Source organism: Sciurus carolinensis, chromosome 3 (genome assembly GCF_902686445.1).
Source record: "Sciurus carolinensis chromosome 3, mSciCar1.2, whole genome shotgun sequence".
Taxonomy (NCBI): domain Eukaryota; kingdom Metazoa; phylum Chordata; class Mammalia; order Rodentia; family Sciuridae; genus Sciurus; species Sciurus carolinensis.
In genome coordinates this window covers 23,983,836-24,004,409 of record NC_062215.1, presented here as the reverse complement: position 1 = coordinate 24,004,409, position 20,574 = coordinate 23,983,836, and the positions used below count along the sequence as shown (strand labels likewise).

General features: G+C 48.3%; 3 protein-coding genes across 7 annotated transcripts; 2 read left to right on the top strand and 1 right to left on the bottom strand.

Moving 5' to 3' along the window:
• Positions 1-1,630: 1,630 nt before the first annotated feature.
• Scrn2 (secernin 2) lies at positions 1,631-5,152 on the top strand. Of its 3 annotated transcripts, none has more exons than XM_047545638.1 (8): positions 1,631-1,736; positions 2,147-2,320; positions 2,615-2,796; positions 3,253-3,452; positions 3,887-4,102; positions 4,183-4,348; positions 4,441-4,621; positions 4,825-5,152. In XM_047545638.1, the coding sequence occupies exons 2-8, from the start codon at positions 2,147-2,149 to the stop codon at positions 4,984-4,986; spliced, it is 1,281 nt and encodes a 426-aa protein (XP_047401594.1). In that variant the 5' UTR covers positions 1,631-1,736; the 3' UTR covers positions 4,987-5,152. The 3 variants fall into 3 exon arrangements, with proteins under 3 accessions (XP_047401594.1, XP_047401595.1, XP_047401597.1); XM_047545639.1 differs by having other exon boundaries at positions 1,706-1,799; XM_047545641.1 differs by lacking the exon at positions 1,631-1,736 and adding an exon at positions 1,809-1,979.
• Positions 5,153-6,666: 1,514 nt separating this feature from the next.
• On the bottom strand, positions 6,667-12,118 carry Lrrc46 (leucine rich repeat containing 46). Of its 2 annotated transcripts, XM_047547474.1 has the most exons (8): positions 11,799-12,114; positions 11,594-11,699; positions 9,413-9,521; positions 8,559-8,605; positions 8,181-8,290; positions 7,929-7,998; positions 7,461-7,606; positions 6,667-7,169 (listed from the first exon to the last, which is right to left on the bottom strand). In XM_047547474.1, exons 1-8 carry the CDS (start codon positions 11,809-11,811, stop codon positions 6,802-6,804), a joined length of 969 nt encoding a protein of 322 aa, XP_047403430.1. In that variant the 5' UTR covers positions 11,812-12,114; the 3' UTR covers positions 6,667-6,801. The 2 variants fall into 2 exon arrangements, with proteins under 2 accessions (XP_047403430.1, XP_047403431.1); XM_047547475.1 differs by lacking the exons at positions 7,929-7,998; positions 8,181-8,290 and having other exon boundaries at positions 11,799-12,118.
• Positions 12,119-12,202: 84 nt separating this feature from the next.
• Positions 12,203-20,300, top strand: Mrpl10 (mitochondrial ribosomal protein L10). 2 transcript variants are annotated; one of them, XM_047547478.1, is made up of 5 exons: positions 12,203-12,334; positions 14,362-14,531; positions 16,885-17,049; positions 17,287-17,431; positions 17,610-17,737. In XM_047547478.1, exons 1-5 carry the CDS (start codon positions 12,283-12,285, stop codon positions 17,720-17,722), a joined length of 645 nt encoding a protein of 214 aa, XP_047403434.1. In that variant the 5' UTR covers positions 12,203-12,282; the 3' UTR covers positions 17,723-17,737. The 2 variants fall into 2 exon arrangements, with proteins under 2 accessions (XP_047403434.1, XP_047403433.1); XM_047547477.1 differs by lacking the exon at positions 17,610-17,737 and adding an exon at positions 18,850-20,300 and having other exon boundaries at positions 12,204-12,334.
• Positions 20,301-20,574: the final 274 nt, after the last annotated feature.

The following is a 20,574-nucleotide window of genomic DNA, read 5'->3' as shown; positions in this document are numbered from 1 at the left end:
TGCTGCGGAACGACAACCAATAGCAACCTCACAACCTCTCCCCAACCTTGCTGTAGAAGCCGCCTTCACCGTCCCATTAATCCCAGCGTGCCTGACCGCTCAGCGTGTTAGCAGTGTAGGCTTGAAAAGAACCTTGGGAAACAAACTCCACCACAGAACTGTTAGAGTTAATCAACGGATAAAGTCACAGGACACAGTCAGCACACATAAATCAGGAGCATCTCTATACACGAACAACAAACTATCCGGAAAAGAAATCAATAATCCCATTTATTAATAGTTTACAACAAATGGGGATAAATTTAACAAAGTAGGGGAAATAGCTGTACACTGAACCGTTAAGACATTAATGAAAGAAATCAAAGAACACACACACACACACACACACACACACAAACGGAACAATATTCCGTGTTCATGGTTCAGAAGAATTAATATTGTTAAAAGGTTCTTACCACCCAAAAGTGACTACAGATTCAGTGAAATCCCTGGAAGTAGATAATCTGCACTGTGCCCCATTTCCCATTTCTGGAGGGCTCCATGAGGCAAGTGTGTGAGATGCGTTTTGCTTAAATCCTGGCTATGGAGATAAGTTTATTTTTGTTCTTGTTACAGGAGGTTGAACCCAGGGCTTCACAAATGCTATTCTAGGGATATAGCCCTCTACCACTGCAAGTGCTTGATCTTCAGACCTTTTTTTTGTTTTTTTTGTTTTTTTTTTCAGGAGCAGGTGTGCCAGGGATTAAACTCAGGGGCACTCAACCACTGAACCACATCCCTAGCCCTATTTTGTATTTTATTTAGAGACAGGGTCTCCCTGAGTTGCTTAACCCCTCACTTTTGCTGAGGCTGGCTTTGAACTCAAGATCCTCCTGCCTCAGTCTCCTGAGCCCCGTGTGCCACCGTGCCCAGCCCTCGCTGTCTCGCTGTCTTGCTGTCATGTTCAGGTTGGTTGGCCTGGAACTTGAGAGATCTTCCTACTTCAACTACTTTCAATCTCCTGGGTAGCTGGGTTTACAGGCGTGCACCACCCCACCAGGTTTATGGAGATGTTTTACAGTGCAAATGAACTGGAAGTCAGAATATTTGGGATCATGATCCACCTCTGTACTGCAGTGTGTCTGTTCCCCTTGGTCAAGACTTTTCTTTTGCTGTTCCGGTTTCACTACAAGACACCAAAGTTTTGGACTAGAAATTTTTAATTTCCTTTCAAAGCTCTTTTCCCATGAGCATTATGGGGCAGGAGAGAACTTTTGGGGTGGGACTACACGCATATATGTCCTTGTGCCTTTTTAAAAAACGCATTGTTATCCCTACACCTACTGGCTTGTAACTCCCTCATAGAGCTTACTGGGATTGTGTTTTTGGAATTCAAAGCAGGACTCAAGTAACTGAGATTCATCCTTAATTTCCAGATGCCCCAGCAGTCCGCGCTCTCTTAGGAATCTTTCCGTTTTACGAAGATTCCTTTCAATTTCCAGCTCTAGCTCCCCACAGCGACCCCATCAGATGAGCAGATTCGTCCCAATCAGTCTTTTATCAGGCCCAAAAGTAGCGCCCGTGCACTGAGCCTCAGGGAAACAGGCAGGCTTGGAGAAGTGGTGCTCGTGCGCACCCAGGTGGAAAACAGCGGGACTGCAGGTGTGAAGTTCAGGCCCCGCCCCCGGGGTCAAAGGCCTCCCAGGTCACCTGGAAGCTTCCGTCCATTGGAATCCACCTGATCTGAAGCAGAGGAGGTGACTCCGGGGACCAACCTGGGGGCGTTGGAGGCTGAGGGAGTGAGGGATATACCGTACTGGGTACGCGAAACGGGGTGGACGGAAGAGGGGCGGATCTTTGGGCATGCGCAGGACCGTGAGACTTTGGCGAGGAGTGGGAGAGCCAGGGAGACCATACCACTATTTCCTAGACCGTCAGTAGAGCAGAACCCTCGGACTTGCAGGATCTGCGCCGCCTGCTGACTCCAAGCTAAGTGCCAGGTTTGTGCACCCCAGGCAACGAGTGTCTGAGGTGCTGAGCGTCCGGGAATACATTGTTTTCCTTGTGTATACACGTGTTGAGAGAGGGAGCTCCTTAGGCCTGAGACGTGGCCAGGATTATGGAAAGGTAGCGGGAGAGGGACACAGTCATCCCCACCTCTCTGCAGATGGCGTCCTCAATGACTGACACCCCTTGTTCCTGCGACTGCTTAGTCTCCATGCCTCCGGCCTCTGCCATCCCAGCCGTGATCTTTGCAAAGAACTCAGACAGACCCCGGGATGAGGTGCAGGAGGTGGTGTTTGTACCAGCAGGCACTCACACCCCTGGGAGCCGGCTCCAGGTGGGTAAAGCCTTATGGGATCCTGAAAAGATTGGCAGATCTAGGCATTCTTCTAAGACCTTCTTCCTCTGCTTTCTCCACCTGGGAGGTTGCCAGAGGTAGTGAAAAAGAATATGAGCTTCAAGTCTACCAACCTGGACCTGAAGCCTATTATTTAGCCAATCGACCTCAGTTTCCTCAGCTGTAAAATGGGAATGAGACCCAAAGACGATGCTCAAGGTGATTGGCAAAGTGCCTGCACAGTGTAGGTTCTAACCCTTTCTGAGTGGAGTCTTCCTTTCTCTCTGCCTTCAGTGCACCTACATTGAGGTGGAACAGGTGTCGAAGACACATGCTGTGATTCTGAGTCGTCCTTCTTGGCTGTGGGGGGCTGAGATGGGTGCCAATGAGCATGGTGTCTGCATTGGCAATGAAGCAGTGTGGACCAAGGAGCCCGTTGGGGAGGGGGAAGCCCTGCTGGGCATGGACCTGCTCAGGTGTGGACCCTCCCTCCTTCATCTCCCTTTTCCTCTCTCCCCCAACCTGGTTCATAGGGGCGGCCTCCTCTCTGCTGACCTTGCCTTTTGCCCTCCAAAGGAGGCTGCTCTCCCTCTCCTCTCTCCTGGCCCCATCTCCACAGTCTGATAAAGGAGACTGTCCTGGCCCAGAAATAGGATGGCACCAGTTTACCTGTTTTTAATAGATGTAATATATTTTTTTTTCAATTGAAAAGCTCGTGTAGAGTCCAGGTTTATGAAACCAATAGAGCAGCTCTGATGGAGGACAAGTGGAGGCTTGGGGCACTTCAATTTCTGAAACTCTTTCAGGTCTTCCTGTGGAACCCTCAGAGCACAGCTTAGAAACCACCAATACTAGTGGATTTGTTGTGTGATTTGGGCTTGTTACCAGATGCCTCTGGTTCACTTCTGCCCCCTGACCTCTCACTTTGCCAGGCTGGCTTTAGAACGGGGCAGCACTGCCCAGGAGGCCCTGCGTGTGATCACAGGCTTGCTGGAGCGCTATGGGCAGGGGGGCAGCTGCCGGGAGGACCCCATGCCATTCTGCTACCACAACACTTTCCTGCTGGCTGACCGGACTGAGGCATGGGTGCTGGAGACAGCTGGGAGACTGTGGGCTGCACAGAGGATCCAGGGTGAGGGGCCCAGTGCCGGGGCCCACCTCTCAGAGTCGTTCTCCCTTTGTCAGCCTTGGGAGTTGGAAGAGCTAGTGGGGCAGAGGGATACCATCCAGGTGCCGAACTTTGGGGACATCAAGGGAGATGGGAAATGAGCCCCTGTAGGGACTCTCCTCACCTTTCACCTGGTTAAGTCCTCCTGCGCATCAGCCTGTCACTTCCTCTGGGAAGCCTTCTGGGACTTCCCTGGGTTGTTAGGCTCCTCCTTACATGCAAGTAGGTACCTCTTCGCCATTGCATTTATCTCGGTGATTATTTTCTTTGTCTCCCCCACCTCTGTAGCCCCACGAGCCTAAGGTGTTCTTGTCACCATCATATTATCAGCACCTAGCCCAGAGTTTGGCATAGAATGGGTGCTCCATGATAAACGAACACTCCCCTCTCCTCCACAGGGGGTGCCCGAAACATCTCCAACCAGCTGAGCATTGGCACGGACATCTCAGCCGAACATCCAGAGCTTCGGAGCCATGCCCAGGCCCAGGGCTGGTGGAGTGGGCAGGGCGCCTTTGACTTTGCTCAGGTCTTCTCTCTGACCCAGCAGCCTGTGCGCATGGAGGCTGCCAAGGCACGCTTCCGGGCTGGGCAGGAGCTGCTACAGAAATGGCAAGGTCCGTGAGTGTGGGCAGGGTGGGGCCAGGAGGGCCACGTTCTCCCTCTGCTGGGAACCTCACTCTTTCCTCCGTGGCAGGGAGTATCACAGCAGAGGTGATGATGGACATTCTCAGAAACAAAGAGAGTGGCATTTGTATGGACTCTGGAGGCTTCCGAACAACAGCCAGCATGGTGTCCATCCTGCCTCAGGATCCCACACAGCCCTGTGTCCACTTCCTCACTGCCACACCAGACCCGTCCAGGTGAGAAGAATGAGGGTTTGGGGTGCTGGGTACCAGGCAGGGGAGGTGACAGGAGATGATCTACCTCAGTCTTGCTGTCCATATTCCATTAGGTCAGTGTTCAAACCTTTCATCTTTGGCATGGGGGCAAGTCAGGCCCCCCAGGTGCTGTCCCCCACTTTTGGAGCACAGGATCCTGTTCGGACCCTGCCTCGATTCCAGACTCAAGTGGATCGCCGACACATGCTCTACCGTGGACACCAGGTGGCCCTGGGGCTGATGGAGAGTGAGCAGGTAACCCCAGGGAGTAGGGGGTACCCTGGGTGGCACCCCCACCTCCACCAACTGTCACTGTGGAAACAAGGAGCTGGGAGGAGACTGCCTGGAGAGCAGGAGAGAGGCCCCACTCTTTGGAGCTAGCTGCCCTGGACAGTGCTGGCGATCTTGGCTTTCTCCAGCTGTGAGAGGGCACACATTCTCCCCTCTGGCCTTTCCAGCAGGAGCAGGGGCAGCAGCTGCGGCAGAAGCAGCAGGACCTGGAGCAGGAAGGCCTAGAAGCTGCACGGAGGCTTCTGGCTGGCGAGCGGACCCCAGCCCACCAGGAGCTGGGTGGCCTCTTCCAGGCCTTCGTGGAGAAGGAGACCCAGGCCTACACATAGCTGAACACATGGCTCCTGTGGGACCAGGGCAGGTACAGGATCCTATCACCAGCTGCCTTGAGCTAGGGTGGTTGTTTGGGGCAATCCCTTCCTGCCCCTTGGACTGTTCTGAGTGGCTGGTTCAGCCTTTGCCTTAATAAACGTATTTTATTTTCTTGTTCAGTGAGCTCGATTCCAGGTTCAGTGGGGTACAAGAGGCCAGTGAAGGCAAAGGGCAGACCCAAACTGGCTGTGTGGCATGTGGTGCCAGTCAGCACGCCAGCACATTCTTTTAATTTCCTTCCTTCTTTTCCTTCCTTCCTCCCTCCCTTCCTCCCTCCCTTCCTTCCTTCCTTCCTTCTTTCCTTTCTTTCCTCTCTCAGGATTTAGCCCTGGGGTGCTAAGCCACATCCCCAGCCCTTTTTCTTTCTTTATTTTGAGACAGGGTCTTCCTGAGTTGCTTAGGGCCTCACTGAGTTGCTGAGGGTCTTGCTAAGTTGCCGAGGCTAGCCCTAACTTGTGATCCTTCTGCCTCAGCCTCCTGAGTCCCTGGGATTATAGGTGGGCACACCACACCTGGGTCCACCAGCACGTTCTTTTTTTTTAGTTGTTGATGAACCTTTTATTTATTTATTTACTTATACGTAGTGCTGAGAATCGAACCCAGTGCCTCATGCATGCTAGGCAAGCGCTCTACCATTGAGCCATAACCCCAGCCCTCCATCCAGCACATTCTAATGATGGAGGTGATAGGGATTAGACCCAAAATTTGTGGAGGGAATTTGAGAACAGAGATGAAACATCCCTAATGGTGTGTGTGTGTGCATGCATGTGTTTGCACGCACATGAAGATCAAAGATCATGCTTTGCATGCTTTGCATGGTAGCTGGCTCCTATTTGTGAGGACAATTTTTTTTTTGTAGTATTGGGATTGAACCCAAGGCCTTGCACATGGCACATGTTAGGCAAGTACTCTGCTACTGAGCTTCATCCCCAGCCCTGTCTGGGGTCAATTAGGACCACAGGGTTTTGGTCCTTGGCTTGGATCTGGGAAGGACACACCCTTGGAAGGGTAGTGAGATGTGCCCTGGGAGGGTGCCTCCCCAATGAGACAGTACCTACTTCCTGCCCACTCAGGAGCTATGAAGTCTGCTGGGACCCTGAGGGATTATCAGCCTTTTGTAAGATTAAAAATTTGTTCTTTAGCTGGGCATGGTGGCACATGCCTGTAATCCCAGTGGCTCAGGAGGCTGAGACAGGAGGATCATGAGTTCAAAGCCTGCCTCAGTAACTTAGCAAGTCCTTAAGCAACTCAGCAGGACCCTGTTTCTAAATAAAATATAAAAAATAGGGCTGGGGGGCTGGAGTTGTGGCTCAGTGGTAGAGTTCTTACCTAACATGTGTGAGGCACTAGTTGTGATCCTCAGCACCACATATAAATAAAAATAAAAAATAGGGGGCTGGGGAGATAGCTCAGTTGGTAGAGTGCTTGCTTTGTAAGCACAAGGCCCTGGGTTCGATCCCCAGCACCCAAAAATAAAATAAAATAAAATAAAATAAAAAATAAAAATAAAAAATAAAGCTCCATCACCACAAACAACAAAAAAATTTTAAAGGGGGTTGGGGGCTGGGGATGTGGCTCAGTGGTTAAGTGCCCCTGCGTTCAATCCCTGCTACCAAAAAAAAGAAAGGAATTTGTTCTTTAGAATTAGGCTGCTATTTTATTTACTGGTTCCTTACCCTGAGATGCCGCCATGTGACATGAAAAGCCTAGAGACAGTTTACTGGGGAGGTGAGGGGTCTGAGGAGAGAAAACTTACATAGGGAGGCCACACTTCACTTCTTGATTTTTTTGGTTGTAGTTTTGGTTGTGCTAAGGGCCCTACCCAGAGAGGTTTTGGGGACTGATGCTGCTGAGGCCCCCTTCCTTGTCTGGACAGAGCTTTGCTGGGCCCTGGGAACCAGAGTGCATGGTTTCTTGGTGGGAGACGAGGCCTGGAGTGAAGAGGCAGCCTCAGGGGGTGACTCCTTTCCTTGCTCTGGAGTGACAGAAGGGTTGCTCTCCCCAGCCACGGGCACCCCATGTAGCAGGGGCAATTCAGTGAGGGTGGGCTGGATCTCCATCCTCAGAAAGTGGTCCGTCAGGGCTTCTTGCTGCCTGCGCTCCTGGTGTCTGTTCATCTGCTCAAGCTCCTTGAGGAAGCCTGGGAGGGACCAGGGTGGTGGCTGGAGCGTAGGGCTCAGCAGGAGGGGCCCTCTGGGTTCAGGAAGGTCTCTGGGTAGAGAGGAGCCTGAGACTGGGACTCAGGCGAGGTGAGCCCCCTGCATGCCCAGGACCAGAACCTGGCCCTGGCTGCACCGTCTACCACCTGTGGCCCAGTTGCTGACTGGGATTGAGGCCATTCCCCAGACACCACTGCCATCTTAGCTTCCTCTAGACCCCATAGGGCAGGGTGGGCTCAGGGGAGGGTGAAAACCATAGAAAACAGTGTCACCTCGCTCTGAACAGAATGGGCCACTCAGCTCCGGGAACTCATCGTCATCATCAGAGGCTTTGTCCTCCTCATCTGAGATCCAGCGCTCTGACACAGGCTGCCCATCCAGGTCCAGGAGCAGTGGCAGGGCCGCTATCACCGTCTCCCTGCAGGACAGTAAGAGCAGAGGCTGCTGAGGAAGGCATCCCTGGTGTGGAACCTGCGAGGACACAGGACACGCTACAACATCCACACCTGGGCAGGTGGCAGCTAAGGGTCTAGCAGATTGACCTGGGGACAGCCCCAAAGAGCTAAGGGCTGGTTCCTGTGCAGTGTTGGGAATGAAATGGGAAAAGGGCAAACTTAAATTATGGGGGTGGAGGGGAAGGGGCCAGGGGCAATGCCAGGTTTGTAGGCTGAGGAGGAGCTTGTGGAGTTAGTAGGTGGAACCTAACCAGCTCTTCGTCCCTCCCACCATCATTCCCTCACCTGTAGCGCTTCTGCTTGGTGCAGCCATTGCCAGTCAGGTTGAGGATGAGGAGGCTCAGTGGGAGCTCATCTGCACATGGCAGAGAGAGGGAGTGAGGCTCTTATACCAACGCTGCACCCCACACCCTCAGGATGAAGTGTACATGCAGGATGGTGTTGAATACGAGTGCCAGGAAACGGCGGAGGCGGGGCAGAAAGAAGGGAGGACCCCACACAGGACATGTTCCGTGAGCCCGACTAGGGTGTTCCTACCCAGCTTCAGTGTTTCTATCAGGTTCTCAGAGAGGTCCAGAAACTGGAGGTATGGGAGGTCAAGGAGGTTTTCCACGTGCTTGATTCTGTTTCCTGCTAGAGACAGGAAACTAGGGAAAGAAGAGCGGGGAAGACACAGTGGAATCACAGGCCCCTTGGAGGAAGAGAAGACACCAGAAACTTGGGTCCCCGTCAGGAAGCTGGATGACAAGTTGGGGATACATGGCCTTTTGGGGCAGGGAAAGCAGAGCGAGGCTTACTAGGTTCTCAGCTGATCAAAAGCCAGGCTTGGAGACCTCTGAACCAGTTCTTGGGGTATTGCCAGGGTCCCCCACTCACTCCTTATTCCTTCCCCACCTGAGCCTTGGTGCCACATACCGCAAGGAGGGGATGCAAGCCAGGTTCTCAATTCGCTGGATCTTATTCTGCAGGAAGAAACAAAAGTGGGGGAAACTAAGCTGTCAGTTGGATGGGGAACCCTTTAAAGGGACAAAGCCCCAGTACCATAGCTGCACTTGAAGCTGGAGATGTTGTACTTTAGGAACTCCACTCCTGACTGGAATGACTGGCTGTCACTATCTTTGGGAGATGATTTGCTTTCTTTGGGTGAATGGTTAAAAGTATAAACTTGGGGTTGGCTAAACTGGTTTGAAGTACTCTTCTCTGACCCCACAACAAAAGAGGGAGCTGGGAATCAGAAGGGTAAATCAAGGGGTCACTAGAAAAATGGAAAAGGCCTTGGTGGTGACTTGCATGCTAAGAGGGAAAAATGAGCAGATATTCATTTGATCTGAAGTGTCTCTGTGGGGAAATTGAAAGGGAGCTGGGTATACTCAAGCTGGAGAAGACTGAAGACCACCAAACAACCACCAACTAGCAACCTTTAAGGATCTGAAAGGTGTAGAGGAATCTTCAGTTTTCTCTTCCTTTTCTTCAAAACAGGAATGGACTTGGGCTGTGTAATATGAAAGGTTTAGGGCAGACACCAAGAAGAACTAGATCAAGAGAAGTGTCTGTTAAGGAGCAATAATTCAAGGGCACATTCAAGATCTTTTTCAGAGGGATTAGTCTTTAACTCAGGAGAATTTTTGATTCACCTGGGAATGATTTAAACAAAGACCTATTTGCCTGAACATCAAAGAAGGCACAAGATGACCTGTCTGGCTGCTCTAAGATTAGACAGATGTAGTTCACAAGGGGCCGGGGGAAGGAAGAGAAGGAGCAATAGTTACCACTTGCAGATAGAGACTGTGAAGATTCTGGAGACCCTCTAAGTTCCTGATAGTGGTAATCCCCTCCCGGTCCAGGCGCACAGTCTGCAGTTCAGCAAGAGTGTGAAACCTGGGAGAAGAATTGGTGGAGTGGTGTGACAGAGCTCAGCTCTGTGGTCTCCGCAGGGGAGATGGGAGGGAAAGGAGGAAGGAGGAGGAGGAGGAGGCGCTTTGAGGAGGGGTAGAGACCGAGTGACACTCATCCTTGTAGAGTGGGTAGGACCGAGTGACACTCATCCTTCTTGACCCAGGAAGTGATGTCCAGGTCATGAAGCTGACTTGCCTAGGAGACCTATATCTCTTGTTGGTGGCACTGAAAAGAATCAGAGTGAAAGGAGTAGAGGCCCTCTGGGAAACTGGATGGAGTCCATTCATGGTTCCTGGAGAGATCTGGAGGCCAGAGAAGCCTTTCTTGGGCCATCTTAGGTGGTGGGTGGGGCAGTAATGAGAGCATCTCTGCAGGCAGACCCTGCCTTGTTCTACCTTTTGAGTGGTCCATGGAGGGAGAGTCACCTGTTCATCCACATGTTCATTAATTCCACAACATTTACTGAGTGTCGACAAGAGATAAATGACAAAGTCCCTGCCCATCACTATTAGGGAAGCAAGGCAAACATCTATGACAAGGGGATGACACAGCCAGGTACAAGAGTCTATAGCAGTATATGGGCTGTACACCATATCCAGGATAGGGGGATCCAGAACTGCTTCCTGGAGGAGGTGACAGATGAGTAGGAGTTAGCTATAAAGCTAGGAGGGGGACAGGGAGAAGGCTTTTCAAGTAGAATGAACAGTACATGTGTATTCTAATCCATTCCTATTAGGTAATTAAAATGCAGGTTCTTATTCAGTAGTTCTGGGGTTGGCCTCAGATTTTTTTTATTTCTAACAAGCTCCTAGATAAATGCCAATGTCGCTGCCCTCCAATACCTTTGAGTAACAAGGTGTTACTCATGAAGAGTGGCTGGAAATAGGCTGAAGAAAACAGGTCAACTCATTTTAAGGCATTTGGAGTTTACTGTGGAGGTAATAGGGAGCTGAGAAAGTTTCTATTATAAAGTACCTGATCAGATTTGTCATTTAAGGGGCTGGGGATATAGCTCAGTTGGTAGAGTGCCTGCCTCACAAGCACAAGGCCCTGGGTTCAATCCCCTGCACCACAAAAAAAAAAAAAAAAAAAAAAAAAAAAAAGATTTGTCATTTAAAAGGATAACTTTAAACCACACAGTGCCACACACCTGTAATCCCAGCAATTTGGGAGGTTGAGGCAGGAGGACAAGTTCTAGGCCAGACTCAGCAATTTAGCAAAACTTCAGTAAAGTGTCCCTGGTTTCAATTCCCAGTAATAAATAATGAACAAACAAACAAATAAGTAAATAAATAAAAAGAATGCTTTAGAAAGATAAAGAGCATAAGGAGGCTAGACTGGGTACAGGGAAATTAGTAAGGAGTTTATTGAGAAGGGATGACAGCTTTATCAAAGGCAGTTGAGTGAGGATGGTGAAAAACAGAACAATTTGGGGGGTGGTGCTGGGGATTAAATCTGAGCTACATACCCAGTCCTTTTTATTTATTTATTATTTTATCTTGAGCCAGGGTCTCCCTAATTTGCTGAGGCAGGTCTTGAATTTGCAGTTCTCCTGCTCCAGCCTCCCGAGTTGCTGGGATTACAGGTGTGCACCATCATGCCCCACTAAGACGAACATTTTTTTTTTTTTTTTACTGTAAACAAATGGGATACAGGTTGTTTCTCTGTTTGTACATGGCGTAAAGGCATACCATTTGTGTAATCATAAATTTACATAGGGTAATGTTGTTTGATTCATTCTGTTATTTTTTCCCTTCCCCCACCCCTCTTTTCCCTCTATACGGTCCTTCCTTCCTCCATTCTTGCCCCCCTCCCTAACTCTAACCCTAACACTAACCCCTCCCACCCCCCATTATATGTCATCATCCACTTATTAGCGATATCATTCGTCCTTTGGTTTTAAAACGAACAATTTTTAAGGAGGGAAAATCAACACTGATTGGAGTGGGAGTAAGTAAAGAAACAAGGATAAGTGAACAAATCTGTAGGGTTCAGCAAACTGGTCGTTACGTGTTTCAATCTTCTAGCACCCTTTTCTTCCCCCGTGCACTCACATCTTCTCTGACAGATCTTCATCCTCAGGGAAGGTCAAGTTCCGCTCAGTGATAAGGGCTTCAGTAATGTAGACATCCTTTTCCTCTGGACTCTGGGCAAGTTTAGCTGTGAAAAGATGAATCCAGTTGTCGCTTTTCTTCATTCTTGGAGGCTGATCCTACCGTTGTCCAACTGTTCTACCTACCAACCCACTTCCCTACTTACCTCCAGGCATCATCTAAAGTAGACAGCTGCCGGCCTGAGGCGGGAAAGGAACAAAGAGGAGCGGAGAAACTTGGACTACTTCTAAGGATAGCCAAACCGAGGATGGCGGAGGAGAGAGAATCTTAGGGGAAGTGGGTTGATTCTGAGCAACTTGTTAGGGATGTAGTCGAAGACAAGGAAGTCGGGGTGAAGAATCTGGAGTTTGATGGGTGTGGAGAGGATTTGCGGGCAGCAAATTGGACCGTTGGTGGTAGGAGGGATAAGAAAGGGGCGGTTTCCAAGAGTCCGTGTCGTTGCTAGGAGACCGGACGCCAGGTTGGGAGGAAGTGGAGAAAAGGGAGGGCTCCTATTGCCCGACTCTGCGCATGCGGACCACGGCTCCATCCGGAAGGCCCGCCCACCGCTTCCGGCTCCGAAGTTCGTTGGCCCACAATCCTTAGCTTCTTCCGTCTCCGTTAAGCTCCTGTCTGTTCTTCCGGTGGCGATGGCTGCGGCCCCGTCTGGAATGCTGCGAGGGGCTCTCCTGCCCCAGGCGGGTAAGGAGCGGCCCGTAAGACCTCACTGCGTATCTGGCCATCGCTCTCTAATCCTGGTCTCCCGTCCTTTACTTCTGACACTTCCGGTTTCTCTGACTCCAGAGATTTCCCGGTGATCCATGACACCAACTTTATCGTGGGTCTTATCCCATCCAATTCCCTGTGACTCCAGACACTGATTACCACAGCAACGATGTCACCAACAAAAAATATTTATTCCCTATGTACCAGTTCCCCTGCCTTGGGTTTCTTTACCCCACCACTTAGCTCTCACCCCCGACTGGTTGCACCAGTCTGCCGGGACTTTTGCCTTATGCCTCCTTCTGAAGGTCTGAGCCTAAATGTTGCCTCCTCAGGTCTTCCCACATGACCCTCGGTAAAGCAGGTTTCTCTGTATTTTGTACCCTGTTTATTGCCCCCCCCTCAGTCCCATCATAGTTTGTAACATCATAGTCTGTCATTTTGCTTTTATTTATTCGTTTGTCTCCTGTTAAGCTCTGTAAGGCAGAATCATTCATACAGCATAGCCAGCAGGTGGCATGGTTTCTGACGTTAGTAGGCATGCAAGGGATACGTATTTAATGAATGAATTTGAGCACTTACTATAGACCAGGAACTGTAATAAATGTTTTGCACGTCTTATCCCATTTTGATCTTGAAGCATCCTGTGAGGAAAGGATTACCATCTGCCCTTTATAGATGAGGAAACAAGTTTTGGACCAGTTTAGTGACTGGGCAAGGTCACAGTAAGTGACTGAAGAAATATTAAAATTCAGTTTCATCTGATTCCAAAGCCACTTATCGCATTAGGTTTTGTGGCCATTGGCAGTAAACCTCTTACCCCAGCAGATCTCCATGCTGTCTATTAGAGGTACCTTCTAGCAGATCTTTTCCCTGAGGTCCCTTCTCAGCCTTGGGAGGGGCTGAAATTGGGAAACACTAGTCTTGGCCCTTGTGTTGAGAATGAAGGGGTCACTTTAGCTCAGGACTTTAAGTGTCTCTGTTTCCTGAGGGATCCTCTCAAACATTGCCTGTCAACAAGAAGAGAGAAGAGAAAAGAGAGGTGGGAGAGTAGCATAATAGTCGGTACCCCCAACCCCCACCCCCACCCACCCGCCACCACCCCCCCACCCCCACCACCCCCGCTTCAAATCATGGAACTACCCTCAGAGGCAGTGTCTGAGCATGGTTTTCAAACTTGAGCATGCATTGGAATCACCAGGAGAAATTATTATTGTTATTGTTATTGTTTTGGTTGTACTGGGAATTGAACTCCGTCTTTCCTGTGCTAGATAAATTTTCTATTACTAAGCTATATCCCCAGCCCCAACCAGGGGGATTTTATTAAAACACTTTGCTAAGCCGTACCCCAGAGTTTCTGATTCAGTAGGTCCAGGGTAGGTATTTCTAACAAATTCCCAGTTGATGCTGATGTTGATGACTGAGTGGGGGTAGGCCTATCATGGCAGGGCCGGTCACTGGGTGTGTTTTTTATTTTTGTTTTGTTTTGTGGTGCTGGAGATTAACCTCAGGCTTTGAGTATTCTGCCACTGAGCTATACCTCCAACCGCTGGTCACCGTATTTTATAAATAAAGTTATATTGAAACGAACCTTATCTGTTTACATAAATGTCTGTGGTTATATTTTGGCATAGTTGAGTGTAAGTGACAGATAGAATGGCCCCCAAACCTAAAATATTCACTGTTTGTCCATTTAGGAAAAGGTTTGCTGAGCCCTCTCCCCCTTTGGTTAATGTGTTTGAAATACTTTCTCCTTTGTTCTAATTTTTTAATCCCATCTCTGCACATAATTAAGCTGGAGAAATGGGAGCCTCACGAGATCCAGCAACTGACGTAAGATGACCCACCAAAAAAGAGAAGGTTTGGGATTTCAGGATTTCTGGCAGGCAGTTCCTTGTCTAGTTCTGTGAGCCGTGTTGTCTCTCCAGAGGTGTGGTTTTGCTCCATTTTGGGCAAACTAGGGCCTCCAAGAGGTTGTATTTCACTGTTACCATCTCCTCCCTCAGGCCGGCTGCCCACCCTCCAGACTGTCCGCTATGGTTCAAAGGCTGTAACCCGCCACCGTCGTGTCATGCACTTTGAACGTCAGAAGCTGATGGCTGTGACTGAGTATATTCCCCCTAAACCTGCCATCAACCCAAGGTGCCTGCCACCTCCTCCCAGGCCTCCCAAGGAGGTAAGGAGGAGACTGCATGCACATCACTTGGTGGTGGGATAGCAGATTAAAATGATCTTTTCTCTCATAGTGAGATGGGACTCCAAGCCATAGTCACTCATGTCATTGTTTCACTTCCTACTTGATCCTATGGTCCAGATACTTTAAAATGAAATCCGCACCTGATTCTGCTTTTGCCTTGGGTTCTGTGGATTGGATGGGTCTCCTGGATTTCCTTCATGCTGTACTTGTCTCTAAAAATGTGTGTGAAAGCTACCCGGGCAGGTTGCGGGAGGGTAGAGGTCTCTCCTGTCTTTGTGGTTTTTGGTTTTTGTTTTTTTGCAGTGTTAGGGATCAGGCTCAGGGACTTGCCCATGTCAGGCTAGTACCCTACCACTAAGTGACACCCCACCCTCTCCTGTCATAAAAGGAGTTAAAGCTTCCATGTTTTCTTAGAGGAATGAGAAAAACATTCTGTCCTTAAAAGAATGGAGACTTTGTATCTTTATAGTGACTCTTGTTTTGTTATACCAAATAAATTCTACTATTCTAGTTGTCTGCTGCTGCTTAAGGATTAGGTAGCTGTCTTCTCTTGCTGGAGAGAAAGCTGTCAGCAACTGCAGCCTGAGGGAGTTAGGTTAATTGGAAGAGATTCTCTGAGTCATTGAGCAAATTCCTCAAAGATGAATGAGAGGACAACCTAGCATCTGGGTTTTTACCTGTGAAAACACAGAGCACTCTGAAATGGCCCTGAAGGGTCAGCCCATGGAGCATTGCTTGGCAAACCACACTTCAGAAGCTGGGCCTCTTTCACCAGCTCTTAGGTCTTTGCCCAGCTAAATTTTTGTTTTGTTTTGCATCTTTAAAAAAACACAAAACTTAAATATTATCTGACGTTTGTTTTTTTGTTTTGCTTGTTTGAAATGAGTTCTCACCATGTTGTCCAGACTGATCTTGAACTTGTGGACTCCAGTGACCCTATGCCTCAACCTCCCAAGTAGCTGGGGCTACAGGCATGTGCTACCGAACCTGGCTCAACCCAGCTAAAATCTATTGGTAGCATTTCCATATCAGTTCAGACAAATCAAATGGAATTTTTCTCCCATAATTTTTTCTTAGGCCATTTGTACATGCTACTCCATAACTGTAGAAGAATGTAGAACAACACATGCAGTATAGCTTTCTGGAATGAAGGAGATGTTCAATATCTGCATTGTCCAGTATGGTACCCACTAACCACATATGACCTCTGAGTGCTTGAAGCTAGTGTGACTGAGTAACTAATTAATTGTGTTTGATTTTAATTGCTTTAAATATAAATAGCCACATTTGCCTTGGTGGCTACTATATCAAACAGGGCAAATCTAGAACCTACATTTAGTACACTATTATATCTTCATTTGTTAACACACACACATTTTTTCATGGAATTCTGCAAAATGCACATGACTTCTAGGTTGTCCACTTTTTAAATACATTTTATTATTTTTAATTATGTTTTTCATGGTACTGAATCAAACCCAGGGCCTTGAGAATACTAGGCAAATACTTTACCACCAAGCTACATCCCCAGCTAAATAAATTTTAGAATCCTTGTTTTAGGGGAAAAAAATCTCTTAAACAGTGTTGTAGAGATCTGTAAGAATATTCTTAGATCCTCAAGTTCTCGGTTTTGAGAAACTTTGTCTTAAGACAATTAAGTCTTGGGACTGAGGTTGTGGCTCAGCGGTAGAGCACTTGCCTAGCATGTGTGAGGCACTGGGTTCAATTCTCAGGACCCCATATAAAAAAATGAATAAAATAAAGCTTTGTCAACATCTAAAAAATATATTTTTAAAAAAATTAAGTCTCGTTCTGTGAAAGTGTCTCACATTTAAACTAGCAATGCAAAAGTTATGCTGTATCTTCCTTCCTTGCTTCCTTCCTTCCTTTCCTTCTTTTTTTATTGTTGTTGGGGATTGAACCTGGGTCCTCATGCAAGCACAAGTTCTATCACCCAACTATACCCTCATCTTGTCTTGTATTTAAAACTGGCAAAATAATTCATCAGTACAGTATCAGATTGATAGCCAAAGTAATTTTCACAATGTTATTCAAACAGTGTTTACTAGGGCAGCCTGCTGACCTATTTGGGGAGAAGCAAGCATTCTTAAGTTTGAAAACACTGCTCTGAAGATTGTGATTAGTGAAAACAGAAGAGTTACAGTGGGAGATGTTATACCCTGCTGAGAGTCAGGGGCCCAGCTACCTCACCTGTTCCCCAGTGTGCTGCACATTTGGGCATCACTGAAAGCTCCAGGCCTATCTGGGAGAGAGTGAGAGCTACCAGGGGCAGAGACAGCTGACACCTCTCAGCATCCCTTTCTGCCTTCAGGAAACAGGCCTCATCCGGCTCCTCCGTCGGGAGATAGCAGCAGTTTTCCGAGACAACCGGATGATAGCCATCTGCCAAAATGTGGCCCTGAGTGCAGAGGACAAACTTGCCATGCGGCACCAACTACGGAAGCATAAGATCTTGATGAAGGTCTTCCCCAATCAGGTAGGGTGACCACCACTTCCTCTGCATGGCTGCCAAACAGAGGTTGGCTCTGTTCCCTACATACCCTACTTCCAACTCCTCCCCTAGCTGGCCTAGACAAACCACCTCCTAGTCTGCTGCCTAAATTACGGTTAAGGGCTGAGGGGTTGCACCTTCCCCCTGATGTGGCCCGTGACCAAGGTAAGTGTCACTTGCCCCCACTTTTCCTCCATCAACCATTCTTTCTTGCCATCCCAGGTCCTGAAGCCTTTTCTGGAAGATTCCAAGTATCAAAACCTGTTGCCCCTTTTTGTGGGACACAACATGCTGCTGGTCAGTGAAGAGCCCAAGGTCAAGGAGATGGTGCGCATCTTAAAGGGTGTGCCTTTCCTGCCACTGCTAGGTGAGCAAGCGCTCCTGCCAGTTAGGGCTGGGGAGTGAGGTGGGGCAGGTGCCGCTGAGCCTGGTGCTGTCTACAGGGAACATGTTCTCACAGATGGGACCAGAATCAATAGCAGTTTTATTGAGAGCTGACTATCATTTGACACCTGTGTTGTCTCACCACCCCACTTCTGTGCTAGAGGGAAGACTAAGGAAGACAGAAAGGGGGCTCTGGATGAGACAGGGGAAATTCAGACATCTTGAGTCTGTCAGGTGGCAGGGTGCTGAAATCCACACCGATGGAGGTATTTAAAACAAGCACCCCAAGTAAAGGGTGCTAGGCCAATGACCAGTTTTCCTAGACACTTCTTTGCTGACTCACTAGGGGACTTATTCTATAGAGAATACTGCCCATGTCCCCAGGAAAATTATTTCATAGGAAATCTATATTTATAGTACCCCCTGTGATTCTTTTTTTCCCTTAAATTTTTCTCTTGTGAAATACACATAAAATTTGCCATCTTAGGAGCTAGGCTTTTTTGCACACACCTATAATCCCAGCAACTGGGGAGGCTGAGGCAGGAGGATTGCAAGTTCAAGGGCAACCTCAGCAATTTAGTGAGAACCTGTCTCAAAATAAAAAATGAAAAGGACTGGGGATATAGCTCAGTGGTAACACACCCCTGGGTTCAATCCCCAGGATCAAAACACAAAAACAAAAGTAAAATTTACCATCTTAACTATTTTTAAATGTACAGTGGTATTAAATGCATTTATAATGTTGTGCAATCACTATCTCCTTAACTTTTATTTTTTATTTTTGAGGCAGGGTCTCACTAAGTTGTTTAGAGCCACATTAAGTTGCTGAGGCTGGCTTTGAACTTACAATCCTCCTGCCTCAGCCTTCTTCGTCACCCCGATTACAGGTGTGCACTATCATGCCTGGCTTCCATAAATTTTTATCTTTTTTTTTTTTTTTAATATATTTTTTTAACTGTAGATGGACACAATACCTTTATTTTTATTTATCTTTATGTATGTATACCAAGGATTGAACTCAGTGCCTCACGTGCTAGGCAAGAGCTCTACCACTGAGCTACAACCCCAGCCCCTAACTTTTCATCTTGTAAAATTAAAAGCCTTTTCCCATCAAATAACTCCCTATTTTTTCCCTCTACTTCATGATTCTTTTTTCAGGAATGTTTAGGAAATGCTGCCTTAAGGGGTATTTGGGGATGGTGGATGGATGATGCAAGTTTTCAGAGGGAAAGAGAGGAGACTATTGATCTCTACAAGTGGGAGTGGGTGGGGTGGTGGACCGAGACTCGGGCAGGCTGGGAGGGGAGAGAAGGGCAATGGAGAGCAGATTCCTGGGGTTGAGACATTATTTCCAGAGAAGACAGGTATTTATGGGGACCAGCTGACCCTCTGTTCTTCCAGGTGGCTGCATTGATGACACCATTCTCAGCAGGCAGGGCTTCATCAACTATTCCAAGCTGCCCAGTGTGTCTCTGCTGCAAGGAGAGCTGGTAGGAGGGCTCACCCTCCTCATGGCCCAGACCCACTCCCTGCTTCAGCACCAGTCCATCCAGCTGACTGCCCTGTTGGATCAGTACATCAGACAACAGCACGAGGGGGACTCTGTCATGTTGGCCAGTGGGAAGCCAGATCCTCCTGACCCTGTCCCAGACTCCTGACCAGCCTGTTTGGCCGGCCATGCCCATAAATATACTCTGCCCCTATTAACTGTGCTGTCTTCTGTCAGAGTTGTGGAAGAATTTGGAGTAGGAAAGTGTCATGTGTAACTTGACTTCTATTAACAAAGACCTCCTTGGGGGCAGGGCCACTTGGAAATACAGAGGAGTTCCATTTCAGAATGGAGGCTGCTAATCACTGTCTTTGTCCTTAGTTTTCCCAAATTGGGATCTGACAGTGCAAAGCTTATCAGTTCTCCAGGTATAAGGCAAAGAACCAGGAGGGATGGGGATCTTGCCTCTGCTTCCTTACTCACTGTCCTTTGCTACACACATCTCTACAGCCTGCCACAATAGCTCAACTAAGTACACACTGTACATGTATCAGTTTATTTGTTCCTCACCAGGTTGTTCCCATTTCACAGAGAAGATGAAGAGTCAGAGAAGTTAAATGGTCTGCGCCAGGTCATATAGTTAGTAAGTGGCAGAACAGGGGTTTGAACCAGACTCTGCTCTGATGACCTCACCCAGAATTTTGACACAAGAACTTTCTTGCTAGGTTCCCAGAGGTGGGGTGGGGTGAGCTCTGATGTTAATACTCCACCTTGTGCCATGTTGTAGAGGCTGGAGCACTGCTTGTGATAAAACGAAGCGTATTTTATGTACTCTCTGGTTTTTTTTGAGGAGGTGGGTACTGGGAATTGAACTCAGGGACACACTACCACTGAGCCACATCCCCAGCCCTATTTCATATTTTATATAGAATCAAGGTCTCACTGAGTTGCTTAGTGCCTTGCTTTTGTTGAGGCTGTCTTTGAACTCTTAATCCTTCTGTCTCAGCCTCCTGAGCCACTGGGATTACAGGCATGTGCCACCACGCCCAGCTTTTTCACTGTTTGCAGTTATTTTCAGGGTCGTCTGTATCATCTCTGACTCTCTTCACTTTCCTTGCTAGAAGATCTTTCCTCTTCCCTTCTATCTGTCCCCACAAATGGCATCTCTTCCATGCTTGTCCTTTTGAAGGCAGCTGACAGATGTGTCCAGTAGTTAACATTCTCAAGTGGTTCTGCACAAAAGGACTGGGGCAGCTGGATTCTGTGTTAACAAGGGGTTCTGGGGACTCTAGCAGGCCTCTGCCAGTCTTGGGGAACCAGCAGTTCCTAATAAAAAATCTAAAATGCTTAACTAGTGGCCCATCATTGTCCTTACAGCGGCACATCCCGGGTGGATCCAAGGATGTATCAGAAAGTTGGCTCTTAAGCATTCCTTCCCAGTCTTGGAACAATGCTACAATGTCCTTAGTCCTGGATAGGCATATCTGGCAGTGATGATCTGCAGCAGATTTTCCATGGCTTGGGCCAGGACCAATTACCCACAGTGCCCAAATTTGTGCTGGGTGCCCAGGGATGTTCAATCACTGCAAAGTGGATTAAAAGGCACTTGAGTCTCCTAGATGTGAAAGCTGGTCTGG

Bases quoted from the DNA above. Each gene is read 5' to 3' on its own strand.
- Scrn2 (XM_047545638.1), top strand. From the start codon at position 2,147: ATGGCGTCCTCAATGACTGACACCCCTTGTTCCTGCGACTGCTTAGTC. The intron at 3,453-3,886 runs GTGAGGGGCCCA...TCTCCTCCACAG, and splicing joins GGCTGCACAGAGGATCCAGG to GGGGTGCCCGAAACATCTCC. The intron at 4,349-4,440 runs GTGAGAAGAATG...ATATTCCATTAG, and splicing joins GCCACACCAGACCCGTCCAG to GTCAGTGTTCAAACCTTTCA.
- Lrrc46 (XM_047547474.1), bottom strand. The intron at 8,291-8,558 runs GTATGTGGCACC...TTCTTTCCCTAG, and splicing joins GCTTGCATCCCCTCCTTGCG to TTTCCTGTCTCTAGCAGGAA. The intron at 7,999-8,180 runs GTAGGAACACCC...TGCCATGTGCAG, and splicing joins GATAGAAACACTGAAGCTGG to ATGAGCTCCCACTGAGCCTC.
- Mrpl10 (XM_047547477.1), top strand. From the start codon at position 12,283: ATGGCTGCGGCCCCGTCTGGAATGCTGCGAGGGGCTCTCCTGCCCCAG. The intron at 14,532-16,884 runs GTAAGGAGGAGA...TTCTGCCTTCAG, and splicing joins CTCCCAGGCCTCCCAAGGAG to GAAACAGGCCTCATCCGGCT. The intron at 17,432-18,849 runs GTGAGCAAGCGC...CTGTTCTTCCAG, and splicing joins GCCTTTCCTGCCACTGCTAG to GTGGCTGCATTGATGACACC.